Source organism: Lepidochelys kempii, chromosome 12 (genome assembly GCF_965140285.1).
Source record: "Lepidochelys kempii isolate rLepKem1 chromosome 12, rLepKem1.hap1, whole genome shotgun sequence".
In the NCBI taxonomy this organism is placed as follows: Eukaryota; Metazoa; Chordata; order Testudines; family Cheloniidae; genus Lepidochelys; species Lepidochelys kempii.
In genome coordinates this window covers 43,773,437-43,793,602 of record NC_136391.1, presented here as the reverse complement: position 1 = coordinate 43,793,602, position 20,166 = coordinate 43,773,437, and the positions used below count along the sequence as shown (strand labels likewise).

At 49.9% G+C, this 20,166-nt stretch overlaps 1 protein-coding gene across 6 annotated transcripts in view; it reads right to left on the bottom strand.

Moving 5' to 3' along the window:
• PHLPP2 (PH domain and leucine rich repeat protein phosphatase 2) overlaps nt 1-20,166 on the bottom strand; it is a 143,512-nt gene that overhangs the window by 73,724 nt on the left and 49,622 nt on the right. For all 6 annotated transcript variants that reach the window (XR_012154557.2, XM_073308382.2, XM_078848154.1 and 3 more), the window contains 2 exons: nt 18,061-18,215; nt 208-354 (listed from right to left, as the gene is read on the bottom strand). Coding sequence is in view for 5 of the 6 variants with exons in the window: in XM_073308382.2 (XP_073164483.1) it covers nt 208-354; nt 18,061-18,215 (302 nt within the window). In the remaining variant the exon portion in view is untranslated. The remainder of the gene's footprint in view (nt 1-207; nt 355-18,060; nt 18,216-20,166) is intronic.

Genomic DNA, 20,166 nt, shown 5'->3' with positions numbered 1-20,166 from the left:
TGTAACACACTGGTCAGCTGGCATTAAGGGTTCCTTGGGTCATATTGTGAAAGGCACTCTTGGGCTCTCAGTAAGGGTCACAGAGCAAGAGGGCCTGTCTCACCAGTGATGCCTTTACTCTGTCTGCACTCAAACCAAGACAGAGGGCAAGTCTATAACCACAGATGAAAGGTGTTTAAGCGCCAAGACAAAAGTCACATAACTCACTTGAACAGGTTGCCAATCTGGCTTGGCAGGTGATGAAGCCCATTACAGGAAATGTTGAGTTCAGTCAGAGTGGAGATCTCACACAGCAATATAGGAAGCTCCCCCAGCATATTATGGGACAGGTTCAGGCCCTTCAGCTGAGAGAACCTAAATGTCAAGTGTACAAATTATTCATAAAGCACAGTGGTTAGTGACAAATACACGTACAAGGGCAAGCACAAAGGTTGTCTGAAGTAGTCCAAGTTCTTTCATAAATATGGTACCCCCTCTTCTCAAACCAGTTATAGCATGGCATTTCCTGCACCAAACAGACTATAATCCATCAATAATATATACCTAAGGCCCGGACCGGCTCTAGGATATTTGCTGCCCAAAGAAAAAAAATTTTTGGCTGCCCCCGCTTTTTTTTCATGCCCTCCCTGTCCCTGGCTCCATCCCAACTCTGCCCCTTCCCAACCCTTTCCCCAAATCCCCGGCCCCGCCTCCTCCTCCGGGCGTGCTGCATTCCTCCCCCCGCATTGCTTCCTGTGGCTCCCCCCCACCCCCCGCCCTAGCTCACCTCCGCTCTGCTTGCTCCCCTGAACACGCCGCTGCTCCGCTTCTCCCACCTCCGTCTCAGGCGAGGGAGAGGCAGCGTGTTCAGGGGAGCAGGCAGAGTGGAGGTGAGTGAGGGTGGGTGGGGGAGCACAGGACGTAACGGGGCGGGGGTAGAGGAACCGCTCCCTACCCCAGCTTGCCTCCGCTCCCCCACCGCTGCCTCCCCCGAGCGCGCCGCCGCTCGGCTTCTCCTCCCTCCCTCCCTCCCTCCCAGGCTTGCCACACGAAACAGGTGTGCGGCAAGCCAGGGAGGGAGGGGGAGAAGCAGAGCGGCAGCGGCGCGCTCAGGGGAGCAGGCGGAGGCGGAGTGGAGGCAAGCTGGGGCGGCGGGGGCACATTTCTAGGGGCGGCATAGCAGGCGCCGGAATGCTGCCCCAAGCACCTGCTTGTTTTGCTGGTGCCTAGAGCCGACCCTCCCTAAGGCTAAGATTTTGTCATGGACATTTTTAGTAAAAGTAAAAGGTCACACGCAAAAAACAAAAATTCACGGAAGCCGTGACCTGTCCGTGACTTTTACTAAAAATATCCCTGACAAAATGGGGATCTGCAGGTCCCCACACTGCCTGAAGTGGGGCAGCTGCACAGGGGCTAGGAGGCCCTAGGAGGCTCCAGACGCCCAGGGCAGCGGGGAGCTCAGGGGTTCCCCTGCAGCAGTTCCCTCACCACTGGCAGGGTGGTGATTCCCTCACCACTGGCAGCCGCTTGGGAGCTGCGGGGTTTCCCACTGCCTGCAGCAGCCGGAGGGTCAGGGGTTCCTCTGCCACTGGCAGATCTGGGGGCCCCTACCACCTAGAGTGGCCAGGAGCTTGGGGGTACCCCCCGTCTGCATCGGCTTGGAGCTCCAGGAGCTGCCAGAGGCAGCAGGGTACTTCGCAGATCCCTGCCCCCACGGGTGGCAGGGGAACCTGCAGCTTCCGACCACCGCAGGCTGAAGTCACGGAGGTCGCTGGAAGTCACAGATTCCATGACTTCCGCAACCTCTGTGACTAAATCATAGCCTTATTCATAACATTACTTCTGCTCTATATTGGGTAAGACAAGAGAAGTCTAAAGTTAGGTCAACCCAGCTATGTTGCTCAGGAGTGTGGGAAAAGGCACAGCTAGGTAGTTATGATGACCTAAACCCAGACAGACAGCTCTAGGTCAATGGAAGAATTCTTTGGTCGAACTGGCTACTGCCTGTTGGAGGAAGATTTACCACAGCAACAGGAGAACCCCTCCCTTTGCCTCAGTGAGTGTCTACACTTAAGTGCTGCAGCAGTGCAGCTGCAGTGTTTCGAGTGAAGACAGACTAAGAGTTACATACACTCCCATCTCTTTAAACTCAGAAGCAAAGCAGAAAATTATTTGTCTGCTAGATAAACACCTTGGATTAGGGACTATAAACATTAGAACAGATTAATTAGCAATTTAAAATAATTTCTTCCAACAACAGTGTGTGTCATCTGAAGGATGGGGTGGAGGATTTCAAATGTGGGTTGAAAATCCTCATTTCAGTAAGTCTACCTCCAACGTACCATTTGGGGGTGGGGTAAGCAACAAAGGTGGGACAGGAAAGCAGGAAATGAAACTGTTTAGCCACCAGATTAACTAGGGCCTTGAATGAATTTGGTGAAAGGCCAAGAGAAAGAGGTGTTTGGTGTAAACCAGGCACATCAAAATAAACCTCAAAAGACATAACCAGGGCTGTAAAGGGGAAAGCCCGGAGGCACTGTCTCTGAGGCCACATTCCACACTTGGAAAAGTGAATTGCTAAATTAAGGTTTTTCGCTGTAACTGGAGTTCTTTTAAGATGGACTCTACATTTTCACATTCATAGGGTGCACAGCTGGTGCCACACTGATGGCAGAATGTTTCACAGAAGTACTCACTGGAGTGCTCTCATGTCCCTCCTGTTCCTGGTTGTGATGGAATGGTATTACTACTTGGGGAAGAAATTTAGGATGGGGACGATAGGCGCCGGCTTCCTCTGGGCCCAGGTGTTGCTCAAGCCCCTGCTCCGCCCCAGGTCCCGCTCCCACCTGCCCCCTTCCCCCAAATCCCCAACCCCATCCCACTTCTTCCCGCCACCACTCTCACCCCTTCTCCCAAGTCCCCACTCCCACCCTGCCTCTTCCCGCCCCCTCCCCGCTCCTCCCACTCCTCCCAGAGCTTCCTGCATGACAGGAAACAGCTGATTCTGGCAGGTGGGATGCACTGGGATGGAGGGGGAGGAGTCGAACGGCAGGGCCGCCAATGGATGGGAGGCGCTGGAAGTGGGGGAAGGAGAACCGCCTACCAGTGGGCACCCACTAATTTTTTTCCAGGGGTGCTCCAGGGCACTTTATTCTTGTGGAAAACCATGAATGACAAAAAGAAAAGGAGGACTTGTGGCACCTTAGAGACTAACCAATTTATTTGAGCATAAGCTTTCGTGAGCTACAGCTCACTTCATCGGATGCATTCAGTGGAAAAAATCAGCTCATCTTAAGTGATCACTCTCCTTACAGTGTGCATGATAAACACCCATTTTTTCATGTTCTGTGTGTATATAAATCTCCTCACTGTATTTTCCACTGAATGCATCCAGTGAAGTGAGCTGTAGCTCACGAAAGCTTATGCTCAAATAAATTGGTTAGTCTCTAAGGCTCCACAAGTCCTCCTTTTCTTTTTGCGAATACAGACTAACACAGCTGCTACTCTGAAACCTGTCATGAATGACAAATCAGCCATGAGAGCTTGTATTTCACTTACTTTTCTACCAGATGTGATTGCTATAACAAAAGGTGTCTTAATTGAAAAGTGAAATAGGGAACATTTCCCCAAGGTTCAAAGGAAGGTTTCACAAGCTGAATAAACACTAGGTTGAGGTCCCATGTTGGTGCTGGTTCTTTGACTGGAGGGTAAACATTCATTAGTTCCTTCACAAATCTTAGCTGTATCATGGGTAAGTACAGTCTTATGATCAATTAGCACAAGGTGTGCAGAAATAGCTGCCAAGTGCACTTTGACGATGATCTAGAGAGTCCTTATAATTTCAAATGCAGCAGGTACGCCAGTATGGATGGAATGAAGGCTGATGCTGAATCCAGGTTATTTGCCCAAAATTGAAAAAAAACAGTTACTCACCCTTTTTGTAACTGTTGTTCTTCAAGATGTATTGATCATATCTATTCCAGTTAGGTGTGCGCGTGCCATGTGCACGATGTCGGAAACTTTTCCGTAGCAGTACCAATCGGGCCGGCTGTGGAGCCCCTTGGAGTGGTGCCGATATGGCGCTTTATATACAACCCTGCTCACCCGACGCCCTTTCAGCTCCTTCTTGCCGGCAGAAGGTGGTGGGGAAGTGGAATAGATATGAGCAACACATCTCAAAGCACAACAGTTACAAAAAGGATGAGTAACCATTTTTTCTTCTTCAAGTGCTTGCTCATATCAATTCCAGTTAGGTGACTCCCAAGCCTTACACTGGAGGTGGGGTCGGAGTCGGTACTGCAGACTGAAGAATCGCCCCGCCGAAGGCCGCATCATCATGAGATTGATGGACGATGGCATAGTGCGACATGACGGTGTGCACCAAAGCCCATGTGGCAGCCCTGCAGATTTCCTGGAGGGATACATGCGCCAGGAAGGCTGCAGAGGAGGCTTGAGCTCTTGTGGAGTGAGCCGTAACAGTAGGCAGAGGGACATTTGCAACTTTATAACAAGAGCAAATACATGAAGTAATCCATGAAGATATCCACTGGGAAGAAACCAGAGCATCTTTCGTTCGACGAACAACTGGGTTGTCTTGCGGAACGGTTTTGTTCGATCTATGTAGAAGGTGAGCACCCTTCTGACATCCAAGGAATGCAGCTGCTGCTCCCTAAGATTGGTTTTGGGTAGAAAACGGGCAGGAAAATATCCTGGCTGCCATGGAAACAGGATACAACTTTTGGTAGGAAAGCTGGATGAGGTCTAAGCTGAACTTTATCCTTATGAGATGAAAATTGTATATGGTGGCTCACACGTGAAGGCCCATAGCTCAGAAACATGTGCTGAGGTAATGGCAACTAGGAAGGCAACCTTCCAGGAGAGATAGAGAAGTAAGCAGGAAGCTAGTGCTGCGAAAGGAAGACCCATGAGGGAGAAAGAAGTAAGTTAAGGTCCCAGGCCGGCACAGTGGGCTTCTTCGGGGGATAGACATTTTCCAGACCTTTTAGGAAACATCCCACGATGGGGTGTGCAAACACGGAATGCCCAGAAATGCCCGGGTGGAATGCCGGGATAGCCGCAAGGTGGACCTTAGGAGAGATGAATGCCAGGTGTTGGTCTTTCAAGTGCACTAGATAGTCCAAGATGCACAGGATTGACGCCTGAAGCAGGAGCACCTGCCATTAAGCACACCAAATGGAAAACCGTTTCCACTTTGCTTCGTACGCAATCCTGGTAGAAGGTTTGCGGCTTTCCAGGAGCACCTGTCTCACCAAGTCCGAATAGGCGAGCTCAGCCTGGTTCAACCACAGATCCTCCAGACCATGAGATGGAGAGACTGAAGGACGACTGTGATTCTGTGAGATGAGGTGGGAGTGAGAGGTAGATGCAACGGGGCCCAGATCGACAGATTCAAGAGAGTGGGTTACTAGCACAGGCGAGGCCAAGCCGGGGCCACCAGTATGACGTCCGCCTTGTCCCTAAGGATCTTGAGAAGCACCTTGTGAATCAGAGGAAAAGGCAGGAAGGCGTACAGTAACTGACCGGACCAGGGAATCCGGAAGGCATCTGCGATCGAGCCCGGGGCTGTGACCCCAGAAGGAGCAGAAGGTTGGGCACTTCCTGTTGGCCCGCGTGGTGAACAGATCGATTCGGGGAAGCCCCCAGCTGCGGAACAGAACCGCTCCGATAAATTCTATTGTTTGGGTCAGAGCGAGAACCGACTTGTTGACGTTTAGAATGATGCCCAAGCGTGTCTATGATCAATTGCACCTGTGATTCTACGTGCTGGCTGGACCAGCCTCATATGAACCAGTCGTCTAGATACGGGTAGACATGCACGCGATGGTGGCGAAGGAAGGCTGCGATGACCACCACACATTTGGTGAAGACACAAGGAGCCGTGCACAGGCCGAATGGGAGGGCTGTGAACTGATAATGCATCTTGTTCACCATGAACCAGAGAAAACATCTGTGAGATGGAGTGATTGAGATGTGAAAATAGGCATCCTTCATATCGAGGACAGTGTACCAGTCTCCAGGATCCAGTGAGGGAATGATCTTGCCCAAGGAGACCATGAGGAACTTTAAGTTGACGATGTACTTGTTGAGCTCCCTGGGTCCAGAATGGGCCATAGGCCTCCTTTTGCCTTAGGGACGAGGAAGTAATGTGAGTAGAAACCCTTGCCTCTGAGCTCCTGAGTCACCTCCTCCACGGCTCCTAGAACGAGGAGGGACTGGACCTCCTAAATAAGGAGTTGCTCGTGAGAGGGGTCCCCGAAGAGGGACAGGCAAGGGGGGTGGGAGGGTGGGAAGGAACAGAAGTTGATAGAATATTCCGCCTGTACCGCGCAGAGGAGCCATCCGTCCGATGTAATAAGGGACCATGCACAGTAGAAGTCGGATAGACGGTTCAGAAAGGGAGGATAGCTGGCTGGGTTGTGGACTGGTAATCCATCCTCATGCATATCTTCAAAAGGTGTGCTTAGGGCCCGGAGGGGGCTTGGATTCTCCATGGCCCTGCCCAGGACGGGGGCGCGATGGCCTGCGCCAAGAGTATCTGCGCCTCCTGTGGAAGAAGTCCTGCCTGGGTTTAGAGGGGAAGGATTGCTGCTGGGTGGGCTGTGGCTTGAACGGCTTTCTCTGAGTTGCCAGGGTATGCATGCCTAAAGACTTAATGGTATTACGTGAATCTTTCAGGCTATGCAGTCTCGAATTGGTCTGTTCGGCGAATAGGCCTTGACTGTCAAACGGGAGGTCCTGGATCATCTGCTGGACTTCTGGTGGGAGGCCCAAGGATTGGAGCCAGGCGTTATATCGCATGGCAATGCCAGACGCCAGTGTCTGCGTCATCCAGGGAGTCTTGAAGAGAAGTCTGGGCCACTAGTCTGCCCTCCTTGGCAATGGCCCCCAGCTCTGTGCATGAATCGGATGGGAGAAGCTCCTGGAACTTCTGAATAGCAGACCAAGAATTGTAATTGTATCTGCTAAGGAACGCGAGTTGACTAGCGATCTAAAGGGAAAGGCCACCCGTGGAATAAACCTTTCTCCCAAAGAGATCCAGGCGTTTCGCATCCCTTGATTTAGGGGCAGGCCCCTGCTGACCCTGCCTTTCTCTCTCATTTACCGCATCTACCACCAGGGAGCATGGGGGCGGGGGCGGGGTGTGTGTGTGTGAAAAGGTATTCATACCCCTTAGTGGGGACAAAGTACTTCCTTTCAGCTCCCTTGGCCATGAGGGGAATGGAGGCTGGAGTTTGCCAGACTGTTTTGGCATTAGACTGAATAGTTTTAACAACTGGTAAGGCTACTCTAGAAGGCCCTTCTGGTGTCAGGATGTCCACCTTCTTCTACAACCTCCTCCACTTGGAGGTTCATGTTCAGGGCCACCTGCCGGAGGAGTTCTTGCAGTGCCCTGAAGTTTGGGGGGGGGAGGGATAGCTCAGTGGTTTGAGCACTGGCCTGCTAAACCCAGGGTTGTGAGTTCAATCCTTGAGGGGGCCATTTAGGGATCGGGGCAAAAATTGGGGATTGGTCCTGCTTTGAGCGGGGGGTTGGACTAGATGACCTCCTGAGGTCCCTTCCAACCCTGATATTCTATGATTCTATGTCCATGGGAGGTGGGTTGGATGTGGATGTACCCACCACAGCCTTGTCAGGAGAAGACAAGGAGGATGCGACTGGCATGGCTGAGTCCGAAACAGCCCCTTGGTCTGTTGTGTCCGGTTCCTCCTGAGCAGCGGGAGTAGCCTCCACCGGGGGTGGGGCTGGTTCCAGAGTTTGTGCAGGGTCTGGAGGGGGCACCACTGAGGGTTGCCTCAGGAAGGCAGGACCCTGAATGTGGCAGCAGAAGGACAGCGGCAGTGGGAGGGCACCCTGCACCTGGTGGTACCTCCAGGGGGTCCAGAACTGCCACTGGGGTTGCCAGTGGGGTACTGAGGTGTCCTGTCTGCAGCTGCCTGGGCCTGATTGGGGTACGTCTGAAGCTCCTGATGCCCTACCCGACCTAAGGGAGGGAGACTGGGAGTGGGTCGGCCAAGGAAGGGAGGTGTTTGAGTGCACCAAGGAAGGTTTCGCGTCCCCTGATGGGCAGGATGGGTACTGTGAGGAATGGCGAGATCCGGGCGGCAACGGGTGCCGTTGTGGAGAGCGGTACCATGGGGTCTACGTGTGCCGAGAAGTTGAACCTAGCCTCGATGGGGAGCGACGTTGAGAGAGCGACTGCGACCAGTGCTGTGTCGGACAGCGGTGCCGTGCCAGAGACCGGTGCCGCGATAAAGAATGGTGCCGCGCCGGAGATCTGCGCTGTGCCAGACAGCAGTGCCGCGATCGGCAACTTGGAGAGGTGCAGTGCCACAACGGAGAGTGGTGCATGGAATGATGACGATCTAAGCGATGCCGCGAGGTCTCAGACCATGACCTAGACTGTGAGTGGGACCATGACCTATCAGCCAACGACCACCTCGAGGAGGAACGGCTCCGAGGATTGGGGCTGCGAGACCAGTGCCGTGGGTCGAACCAGTGCCATGAGTCAGACTGGCATATAGCATACGTGCGGTGCCGGGTCTCAGAATGGCGAAGGGACTCAGAGCGGCGCAGTGATGCAGTTGGCAACGGGCTTTGTTGCAAGGTTAGTGGTTCTGTTGTGTGGTTGCTGGTGAGTATTTGCTTCAGGTTAGGGGGCTGTCTGTAAGCAAGGACTGGCCTGTCTCCCAAGATCTGTGAGAGTGATGGGTTGTCCTTCAGGATAGGTTGTAGATCCTTGATGATGCGTTGGAGAGATTTTAGTTGGGGGCTGAAGGTGATGGCTAGTGGCGTTCTGTTATTTTCTTTGTTGGGCCTGTCCTGTAGTTGGTGACTTCTGGGTACTCTTCTGCCTCTGTCAATCTGTTTCTTCACTTCAGCAGCACTCTAGAAATGGAAAGCTAATACCCTACTGTAACTAAGCAGAAGAGGTACCTACCCAGCACAAGAACAGATGCACCATAGAAACTGTTTCTTTTGTTTTATTTGGATCTTTTTGCTGCATTCTTACTAAATCTTGTTTTTAAAACTCTTTGGGAATTTGACATACACTGCCTCAGAGAGTTAAAACATTCCTCCTCTAACAAGAGACTCCCATGCCCAACATTCTGTCTCAAAGGTATAGACTAAGGACTCCTCTTCCATAAGGTGCTGCTCCCACCCAGGGACCAGGAAAACAGCATCTTGAAAGCTGCTCAAGAAGCTTCATTATTCTAATGTCATGGTTTCTAGTTCTTTTCTCACTTTTCAAACACTAAAACAGACCCTGAAAGGTCTGGAAGGACCATTACAGTTTTTCCAGCAAGAGAACCTACTGCAGTAGCTCCTTGCTTAACATTGTAGATATGTTCCTGAAAAATGCGACTTTAAGCGAATCCAATTTCCCCATAAGAATTAATGTAAATGGGGGGGTTAGGTTCCAAGGAAAATTTTTTTTTTGCCAGACAAAAGATTAACTATATATATATATACACACACACACACAGTATAAGTTTTAAACAAACAATTTAATACTGTACACAGCGTTGATGATTGTGAAGCTTGGTTGAGGTGGTGGAGTCAGAGGGTGGGATATTTCCCAGGGAATGCCTTACCGCTAAACGATGAACTAGCAATTGGCTGAGCCCTCATGGGTTAACTCATTGTTCTTAATGTAGCCTCACACTCTACAAGGCAGCACGAATGGAAGGAGGGGAGACAGCATGGCAGACAGAGACACACACCCTGTGTGTGAGAGAGAGAGAGATGCACATTTCCCCTTTAAAAAGAAAAGGAGTACTTGTGGCACCTTAGAGACTAACCAATTTATTTGAGCATAAGCTTTCGTGAGCTACAGCTCACTTCATCGGATGCATGCAATGGAAAAAAAGTTGTGCAATGCTCCCTTATGTCGTTTTTTTCCACTGCATGCATCCAATGAAGTGAGCTGTAGCTCACGAAAGCTTATGCTCAAATAAATTTGTTAGTCTCTAAGGTGCCACAAGTACTCTTGTTCTTTTTGCGGATACAGACTAACACAGCTGCTACTTTGAAACATTTCCCCTTTAAGTATGCTGACACCCCTCTTAAGTACACTACTTTGTTAAGTTAACCAGCAAGCTGAGAAGCAGCAGCTGCTGCAGGAAGCTCCCTCCCTCCTGAGCCCTGTCGTGTGTGTCCCCTGCTCTATGGAGATGGGCTAAGTGGGGTGCAGGAGCAGGGGGGAGGGGGACACCCTGACATTAGCCCCCTCTCCTTCCCCTCTCCCCCCACCCAGTAGGAGGCTCTGGAGAGCAGCTCCAAGGCAGAGTGCAGGAGCAGCACATGGCAGTGGGGGGAGGGACAGCTGAACAGCGGCAACTGATAGCCTGCTGGGCGGCTGCTGCACAGAGAACTTAGGGGAGAAGGGAGCTGATAGGCGGGCTGCTGGTCCACCCTGGTTCCAAGCCCCCACCAGCTCGCTGCAATGGGATGCTTTTCCTGCAAGCAGTGGACAAAGCAGGCGGCTGCCAAACGACATAAGGGAGCATTGCACAACTTTAAAAGAGCATGTTCCCTAACTGATCAGCAACGTAACAAAACAACGTTAACCGGGATGACTTTAAGTGAGGAGTTACTGTATTATCACAGCAACTAAGCAGGTAGGAAACCAAGACAAGCTTAGAAATAGAAGAACCTGGATAATAAACTAGACTCTAGCCCTTCATGAAATTGCACCAAAATAGCATAGTAAAGGTATATTCTTTCACCTATACGTATGATCACCTGAATATTTCATTGCTCTGCAGGAGGAGGGAGAGAAAATACCATGGAGATGGGCACCTAAAAATACACGGAGAAATCAGAGGAGCATTTTTGCAGATTTTCATGATAATCCTGCCACAGGAAAAGATGATTACTCATCTTTGTAACTGTTGTTCTTCGAGATGTGTTGCTCATATCCATTCCAATTAAGTGTGCGTATGCCACGTGCACCATCGTCGGAGAAATTTTTACCCTAGCAACACCCAGTGAGTTGGCTGTGGAGCCCCCTGGAGTGGCGCCTCTATCGCGCTGGATATATACCCCAGCTGACCCAGCGCCCCCTCAGTTCCTTCTTGCCGGCTACTCTGACAGAGGGGAAGAAGGGCGGGTTTGGAATAGATATGAGCAACACATCTCAAAGAACAACAGTTACAAAGGTGAGTAACCGTCTTTTCTTCGAGTACTTGCTCATATCGATTCCAATGAGGTGACTCCCAAGCCTTACCTAGGCGGTGGGGTCGGAGTGAGATACCACTGTGTGCAGAACCGCTGAACCAAATGCAGCATCGTCTCTGGACTGCTGGACTATTGCACAGTGAGAGGCAAACATATGAACTGAAGACCAAGTGGCAGCTTTACAAATTTCCTGTACTGGAACCTGTGCCAGGAAAGCAGCCAATGAAGCTTGGGCCCTTGTGGAATGGGCGGTGAGGTGTGTGGCCGGGACGTCGGCCAGGTCGTAACAAGCACGGATACAGGACGTGATCCAAGAGGAGATACGCTCTGAGGAGACCAGGAGGAGGCCTTTCATCCGGTCGGCCACAGCAACAAATAGCTGGGTCGTCTTTCTGAACGGCTTCGTACGTTCAACATAGAAGGCGAGGGTCCTACGAACATAAAGGAAGTGCAGCCGTTGCTCCCATCGAGTAGCGTGTGGCTTCGGATAGAAGACCAGGAGGAAAATGTCCTAGTTGATGTGAAAAGTTGACACCACCTTGGGAAGAAAGGCAGGGTGAGGGCAAAGCTGTACCTTGTCTTTATGAAAAACCGTGTACGGCAGTTCTGACATGAGGGCTCTGATCTCAGATACGTGCCGTGCTGAAGTGATGTCTACAAAGAAGGCTGTCTTCCAAGATAGGTAGAGAAGCGAGCAGGTGGCCATCGGCTCGAACGGGGGCCCCGTGAGTCTGGAAAGGACCAGGTTAAGGTCCCACGCCGGGACCGGTTGTCGAAGCTGCGGGTAGAGACGGTCCAATCCCTTAAGAAACCAACCGACTGCCAGGTTGGAGAAGACAGAGCGACCATGTTCTCCTGGGTGGAAAGCCAAGATGGCTGCCAGGTGCACCCTAACAGATGATATCTCCAGACCCTGCTCTTTTAGGGAAAGGAGATACTCTAGGATGAGAGGCACCGACACCTGCAAAGGGGGCGTGTTGCGCTGAGCACACCAGCGGGAGAAACGCTTCCATTTGGCCAGGTACCTGGCTCGAGTGGAGGGTTTTCTGCTACCTAGTAGTACCTGCTGCACCGAGCGTGAGCAGAGTAGCTCTGACTGAGTTAGCTATGCAGCATCCACGCCATGAGATGGAGGGATTGCAGGTCATAGAAAATCATAGAATCATAGAATATCAGGGTTGGAAGGAACCTCAGGAGGTCATCTAGTCCAACCCCCTGCTCAAAGCAGGACCAATCCCCAACTAAATCATCCCAGCCAGGGCTTTGTCAAGCCTGACCTTAAAAATATCTAAGGAAGAAGATTCCACCACCTCCCTAGGTAACGCATTCCAGTGTTTCACCACCCTCCTAGTGAAAAAGTTTTTCCTAATATCCAACCTAAATCTCCCCCACTGCAACTTGAGACCATTACTCCTTGTTCTGTCATCAGCTACCACTGAGAACAGTCTAGAGCCACCCTCTTTGGAACCCCCTTTCAGGTAGTTGAAAGCAGCTATCAAATCCCCCCTCATTCTTCTCTTCCGCAAACTAAACAATCCCAGTTCCCTCAGCCTCTCCTCATAAGTCATGTGTTCAGTACCTTAATCATTTTTGTTGCCCTCCACTGGACTCTTTCCAATTTTTCCACATCCTTCTTGTAATGTGGGGCCCAAAACTGGACACAGTACTCCAGATGAGGCCTCACCAATGTCGAATAGAGGGGAACACATCCCTAGATCTGCTGGCAATGCCCCTACTTATACATCCCAAAATGTCATTGGCCTTCTTGGCAACAAGGGCACACTGTTGACTCATATCCAGCTTCTCGTCCACTGTAACCCCTAGGTCCTTTTCTGCAGAACCGCTGCCGAGCCATTCGGTTCCTAGTCTGTAGCGGTGCATGGGATTCTTCCATCCTAAGTGCAGGACTCTGCACTTGTCCTTGTTGAACCTCATCAGATTTCGTTTGGCCCAATCCTCTAATTTGTCTAGGTCCCTCTGAATCCTATCCCTACCCTCCAGCGTATCTACCTCTCCTCCCAGTTTAGTGTAATCTGCAAACTTGCTGAGGGTGCAATCCACACCATCCTCCAGATCATTTATGAAGATATTGAACAAAACCAGCCCCAGGACCGACCCTTGGGGCACTCCACTTGATACCGGCTGCCAACTAGACATGGAGCCATTGATCACTACCCGTTGAGCAGGACAATCCAGCCAACTTTCTATCCACTTTATAGTCCATTCATCCAGCCCATACTTCTTTAACTTGCTGGCAAGAATACTGTGGGAGACTGTGTCAAAAGCTTGGCTAAAGTCAAAGAACAACACGTCCCCCGCTTTCCCCTCATCCACAGAGCCAGTTATCTCGTCATAGAAGGCAATTAGATTAGTCAGGCATGACTTACCCTTGGTGAATCCATGCTGACTGTTCCTGATCACTTTCCTCTCCTCTAAGTGCTTCAGAATTGATTCCTTGAGGACCTGCTCCATGATTTTTCCAGGGACTGAGGTGAGGCTGATTGGCCTGTAGTTCCCAGGATCCTCCTCCTTCCCTTTTTTAAAGATGGGCACTACATTAGCCTTTTTTCAGTCGTCCGGGACCTCCCCCGATCGCCATGAGTTTTCAAAGATAATGGCCAATGGCTCTGCAATCACATCCGCCAACTCCTTTAGCACTCTTGGATGCAGTGCATCCAGCCCCATGGACTTGAGCTCGTCCAGCTTTTCTAAATAGTCCCGAACCACTTCTTTCTCCACAGAGGGCTGGTCACCTCCTCCCCATGCTGTGCTGTCCAGTGCAACAGTCTGGGAGCTGACCTTGTTCGTGAAGACAGAGGCAAAAAAAGCACGGAGTACATTAGCTTTTTCCACATCCTCTGTCACTAGGTTGCCTCCCTCATTCAGTAAGGGGCCCACACTTTCCTTGACTTTCTTCTTGTTGCTAACATACCTGAAGAAACCCTTCTTGTTACTCTTAACATCTCTTGCTAGCTGCAACTCCAGGTGTGATTTGGCCTTCCTGATTTCACTTCTGCATGCCCGAGCAATATTTTTATTGTCATCCCTGGTTATTTGTCCAATCTTCCACTTCTTGTAAGCTTCTTTTTTGTGTTCAAGATCAGCAAGGATTTCACTGTTAAGCCAAGCTGGTCACCTGCCATATTTACTATTCTTTCAACACATCAGGATGGTTTGCCCCTGTAACCTCAATAAGGATTCTTTAAAATACAGCAAGCTCTCCTGGACTCCTTTCCCCATCATGTTATTCTCCCAGGGGATCCTGCCCATCAGTTCCCTGAAGGAGTCAAAGTCTGCTTTTCTGAAGTCCAGGGTCCGTATTCTGCTGCTCTCCTTTCTTCCCTGTATCAGGATCCTGAACTCAACCATCTCATGGTCACTGCCTCCCAGGTTCCCATCCACTTTTGCTTCCCCTACTAATTCTTCCCAGTTTGTGAGCAGCAGGTCAAGAAGAGCTCTGCCCCTAGTTGGTTCCTCCAGCACTTGCACCAGGAAATTATCCCCTACACTTTCCAAAAACTTCCTGGACTGTCTGTGCACCGCTGTATTGCTCTCCCAGCAGATATCAGGAAAATTAAAGTCACCCATGAGAACCAGGGCCTACGATCTAGTAACTTCCGTGAGTTGCCAGAAGAAAGCCTCGTCCACCTCATCCCCCTGGTCCGGTGGTCTATATAGCAGACTTCCACCACGACATCACCCTTGTTGCTCACACTTCTAAACTTAATCCAGAGACACTCAGATTTTTCTGCAGTTTCATACTTGAGCTCTGAGCAGTCATACTGTTCCCTTACATACAGTGCAACTCCCCCACCTTTTCTGCCCTGCCTGTCCTTCCTGAACAGTTTATATCCATCCATGACAGTACTCCAGTCATCTGAGTTATCCCACCAAGTCTCTGTTATTCCAATCACATCATAATTCCTTGACTGTGCCAGGACTTCCAGTTCTCCCTGCTTGTTTCCCAGGCTTCTTGCATTCGTGTATAGGCACTTGAGATAACTCGCTGATCGTCCCTCTTTCTCAGTATGAGGCAGGACCCCTGCCCTCTCGCGCGCTCCTGCTCGTGCTTCCTCCCAGTATCCCACTTCCCCACTTACCTCAGAGCTTTGGTCTTCTTCCCCCGGTGAACCTAGTTTAAAGCCCTCCTCACTAGGTTAGCCAGCCTGCTTGCGAAGATGCTCTTCCCTCTCTTTGTTAGGTGGCGCCCGTCTCTGCCTAGCAGAGGTTGGGGTGACAGAGGCGGCGTGTTCTTGTGAGATCAGGTCCGGCCAAAGCGGGAGTGGGATCGGAGCGTCTACCGATAACTTCAGCAGCGTGGTGTACCAGTGTTGCCTGGGCCACGCTGGGGAGACTAGAATCAGACACACGCTGTCCCTACGTAACTTGAGCAGGACCTTGTGGACTAGCGGGAACAGAGGGAAGGCGTAGAACAGCTGGTCCTTCCACAGGATCAGGAAGGCGTCTGACAGCAAACCTGGGGAACTTCCCTGGAGAGAACAAAACATCTGGCACTTCTGATTGCTGAATGAGGCGAACAGGTCGACCTGGGGAAACCCCCACCTCAGGAAGATGGAGTGGATGACATCCAGACGAATTGACCACTCGTGAGACTGGAAGGACCTGCTGAGGCCATCTGCCAGTGTGTTCTGGATCCCTGGGAGAAAGGACGCCACCACAGGGATAGAGGAATATATAGAACTGCCACAGGTGAATGGCTTCCCAACAGAGGGGGGACAACCGGGCTCCCCCTTGCTTGTTGATGTAGAACATGGCCGTGGTGTTGTCTGTGAGGACCGCCACACAACATCCATGTAGACGCCAGGCGCACCGCCATCAGTTCTCGTACACATTGATGTGTAGAGATAGCTCAACTGCACCCTGTGTTTGGAGGTCCTTGAGGTGGGCGCCCCATCCTAGGGATGAAGCATCTGTGACCAGGAACAAGGATGGTCGAGGGCATGAAATGGGACCCCTTCGCAAACTGTCCTAGGATCCAACCACCAGCGGAGAGAGGTTAGGACCATTTCTGGGACAGTGACCACCATACTCAAGCTGTCCCGAGCTGGACGATATACTGTTGACAGCAGGCCTGAAGTGGGCGGAGCCGCAGTCTGGCATGCCCAGTCACGTATGTGCAAGAGGCTATGTGCCCCAGAAGGCTCAGGCACGTTTTCACTGTTGAGGTTGGGAAACTTTGAAGGCTGTGGATGAGGTTCGCCAATGACTAGAAGCGGACATCCGGTAGGAGAGCTTGGGCCAGTCTGGAATCTAAGATTGCCCTGATGAACTCTATTCTTTGGCTTGGCTCCAGGGTCGACTTTCGGACGTTGAGCAGGAGGCCCAGCTGACGAAACATGGCTATGGTAACTTGAATGTGGGCCTGCACTTGTCTCCTGGTGCAACCCCGGATAAGCCAATCGTTGAAATACGGAAATACTTGGATCTGCTGCCGATGAAGGGAGGCTGCCAAGACAGCCATACATTTGGTGAATATTCTGGGGGCCGTGGAAAGGCCAAAAGGAAGGACTGTGAACTGACAGTGTTTGCGGTTGATCACAAAGTGTAGGAAACGTCTGTGCACCGGATGAATCACTATGTGGAAGTATTCAGAGTAGCAGCCATGTTAGTCTGTATTCGCAAAAAGAAAAGGAGTACTTGTGGCACCTTAGAGACTAACCAATTTATTTGAGCATGCTCATATAAATTTGATAGTCTCTAAGGTGCCACAAGTACTCCTTTTCTTTATGTGGAAGTACACGTCCTTCATGTCGAGGGCGGCAAACCAGTCTCCAGGATCCAGGGAAGGAATAACTATAATGTATAACGGGAAAAAGAGAATGTTAGGGAAAGTGGAGAACAACAAAGTCGCGCTCCACAGTTCCAACGACCGTAACGGGCGGTAAGAAGGAACTGAGGGAGCGCTGGGTCAGCTTGGGTATATATCCAGCGCCAAAGAGGCACCACTCCAGGAGGCTCCACAGCCGACCCACTGGGTGTTGCTACGGTAAAAATTTCTCCGACAATCGTGCATGCGGTGCGCTCACACCTAATGGGATTCGATATGAGCAAGCACTCGAAGAAGAACACAGCTATTTGATTATATTGCTGTTGGACACCAGTTGGCTTTCAATATTTCACAAAGTGACTGCCAGAACCCCCTGTTAGCAAGTAAAAGAATGCAGAGACCTGCAGGAAGAAAGACTGCCCCGCTCCATCCTTTACAACGGAGTCTGATTTATTTTGGGATTTGTTTTTTAATTTCTCTTATTTTTAGGTCTAATTGGGTCCCTACACTCGCCTACTTATTGGAGCTAGTTGCACCTAGCGTACGATCCATCATGCATCTCCCACTACCCAGTAAATGGATAATTACAAGTTCCCAGTGTAAAGCTGGAGTCTTGCAGACACTGCCAATTCTGAATTTGCGACAGCATTAAAGACTAATTAAAACAGGCTTCTTTTATACTTGCATTCCTTAGTACAAGCTTTTACTCATATTCTCCCTCAGCATTTGTTCTTATATCTAACAATGCTGCCAGACTGTTTAGTAAATGGCATTATAATCACCACCATATCTTCTCTATGTAATAGCATATCACCACACAAGGTTCAGCACAATCATCCTTAAAATGAAAGGAACATGTGGAAGGACAGCTTGTACATACTGTAAATTGCTGGAAGTTGAACAGTGAATGAAGACAAAAATTATATTTCCTAGTCTTCATCACCTTGAGGTAGCCAGATACCCCCCAAAGACCAATCTCTTACCAGTATGCCAACTTTCCACAAGGACCATGGACCCTCAGTATATTCCTGCCTCCTCGCCTGACTGTATATTCCCGTACCCCAAAATGTAACAGAAAATAGTTCTCTGCAGACCTGCAAAGAGAGTCAAGACCCCCTGATCCATCCAGTCGCATAAAGTTGTGTCGCAGGTTGAGGTAGGTGATGTCTTGACTGTAGAAGAGATGCTCAGGTACCTCCTCAAGGCTATAACAAGACAGATCAACTGTGCTGAGTCGCTGAGACACCACCTGAAAAAAAGAAAAGGGCAACAGAGTTACAGCTACATTTACAATTTTCTTTCCAGTTCAATTCAATGAAAGTTTATTGGCAGGACATGCTAGACAAGTGCTAACAAAGCACAAGAAAATGAAACCCCTCAGATATCTATCAGAGGCAAATTCAGCCCACCCGGGGCAGGTTTACATACAGTGTTTAGGATTTGATCCCAGGCCTGTATGTTGCTACTGTACATTCCTGTTGGCAGGCACATACACAAGCATGGAAAAGGGCACAGGAAAGGGACTGCTCTGACTTGTATACATTTTTTTATTCAGAATACCAGCCAACTTAAACTGCAGGGGAAATCCAGGGTGAGACAAATATCTAACTTATCTTAGGCTTTAGTGCCGCTGCCTGTCAGCATAATATCTGAGCACCTTCAACATCAGACAGAATGGAACCAGTGAGTACCCAGTAGGGTTTCTTTGCCAGAGGATGTTGCGAAGGCCAAGACTATAAGAGGGTTCAAAAAGAACTAGACAAGTTCATGGAGGATAGATCCATCAAGGACTATTAGCCAAGACGGGCAGGGATGATGTCCTTAGCCTCTGTTTGCCAGAAGCTGGGAATGGGCCACAGGGGATGGATCACTTGATTATCATGTTCTGTTCATTCCCTCTGAAGCACCTGGCATTGGCCACTGTCGGAAGACAAGATACTGGGCTAGATGACCCAATATGGCCGTCCTTATGTTCTTCTGTTTGCTTGTTTTTGGAGTGTTGTGAATGTCATTCTTTTTATGCTGGAAAGGTACTATAAATGAATAAGGTTTTGCAATATTTCCTAGAGGTGCTCAGACCCTGCAAACAACCAGTCTCCTTTGGAAGTTCATTCTGCAGCCATATCCCTTTGACTCAGAGTACTTTGTCCCCAGCACTCATGTGCTTCGCTTTGGGCTTTGTGATCTGCACTGTCCCACAGGAGCAAAACTTTCTTGGCAGTTCAAAGATTGATATTTGGTCTCTTATGCAGCTGGGTATAACAAGGCACTGGTCCTGGGATGCACATGCACTCATTCCAAGACTGGCCCCCTTTCACAGAATTGCTTTTCAAGTGAGGGGTCTGAGGGAATAGGAAGGTCATGTGGCTATGTAAAAGGGCATGCTGAGAGATATAAGGGCAGCTTGTGTTCTGTTAGGAAGACTCCAATGAAATCAGGATAGAAACAATTTTCCACAGTTCCCAGGCAGAGGGAAAAGAACCTGCAGGGAGGAGAAGCCTGCTGGGAAGGTGGTGGCCAGACTAGATGATCTCAGTGCTCCCTTCTAGCCTTGGATTCTGTAACTATGAAAAAAACCTCAGCTGAGAGATTTGCTGGAAGAAAATCTCAGCTGGGACAGGATTATAAAGGACCAGGAAGCTCTGGAAAGAGGGCAAAACCCTGGTAAACAACTGGAAGGACTATTGAGCACTGGAAAAGTCTAAAAGGAACTGGTGAGCCTGGAAAAGCAGGGTGGGCTAACTGTTATTTTGAGAGTAAACCAGACCCCATAAGGCGAGAGTAATTTAAAAGCACCAACTAAGGTGGTTTGACTAGAGGGAGAGAGAGAAAGGAGCTAAACTGAGGCAGCAGATAGGTCCAGTGCCGACAAGCCCCTACTACACTGGGGAACGATCTGTTAACTGCTTTGACAATTGCAACCTCTGCCTTAAACTGGCAGTGGAAGCAAACTGGAAGCCAATGGAAGAGGCAGACAGCTGCACTCTGTATCAGCTGCAGTTTCTGCATTATGTTCACAAATTATTATACTAGATAAGAGCAAAGTCTTTAGTAGTGAAAACATGTATACATTGGCATATATGGTGGAAGCCATACACTTTACACAAGAAGCCTTTGTTAGCATTCAGACCAATCAATGCAAAAAACAACAAATGCAAGCCAAACACACAGAAAATCTAGCATGGAGAAATGGGATATTT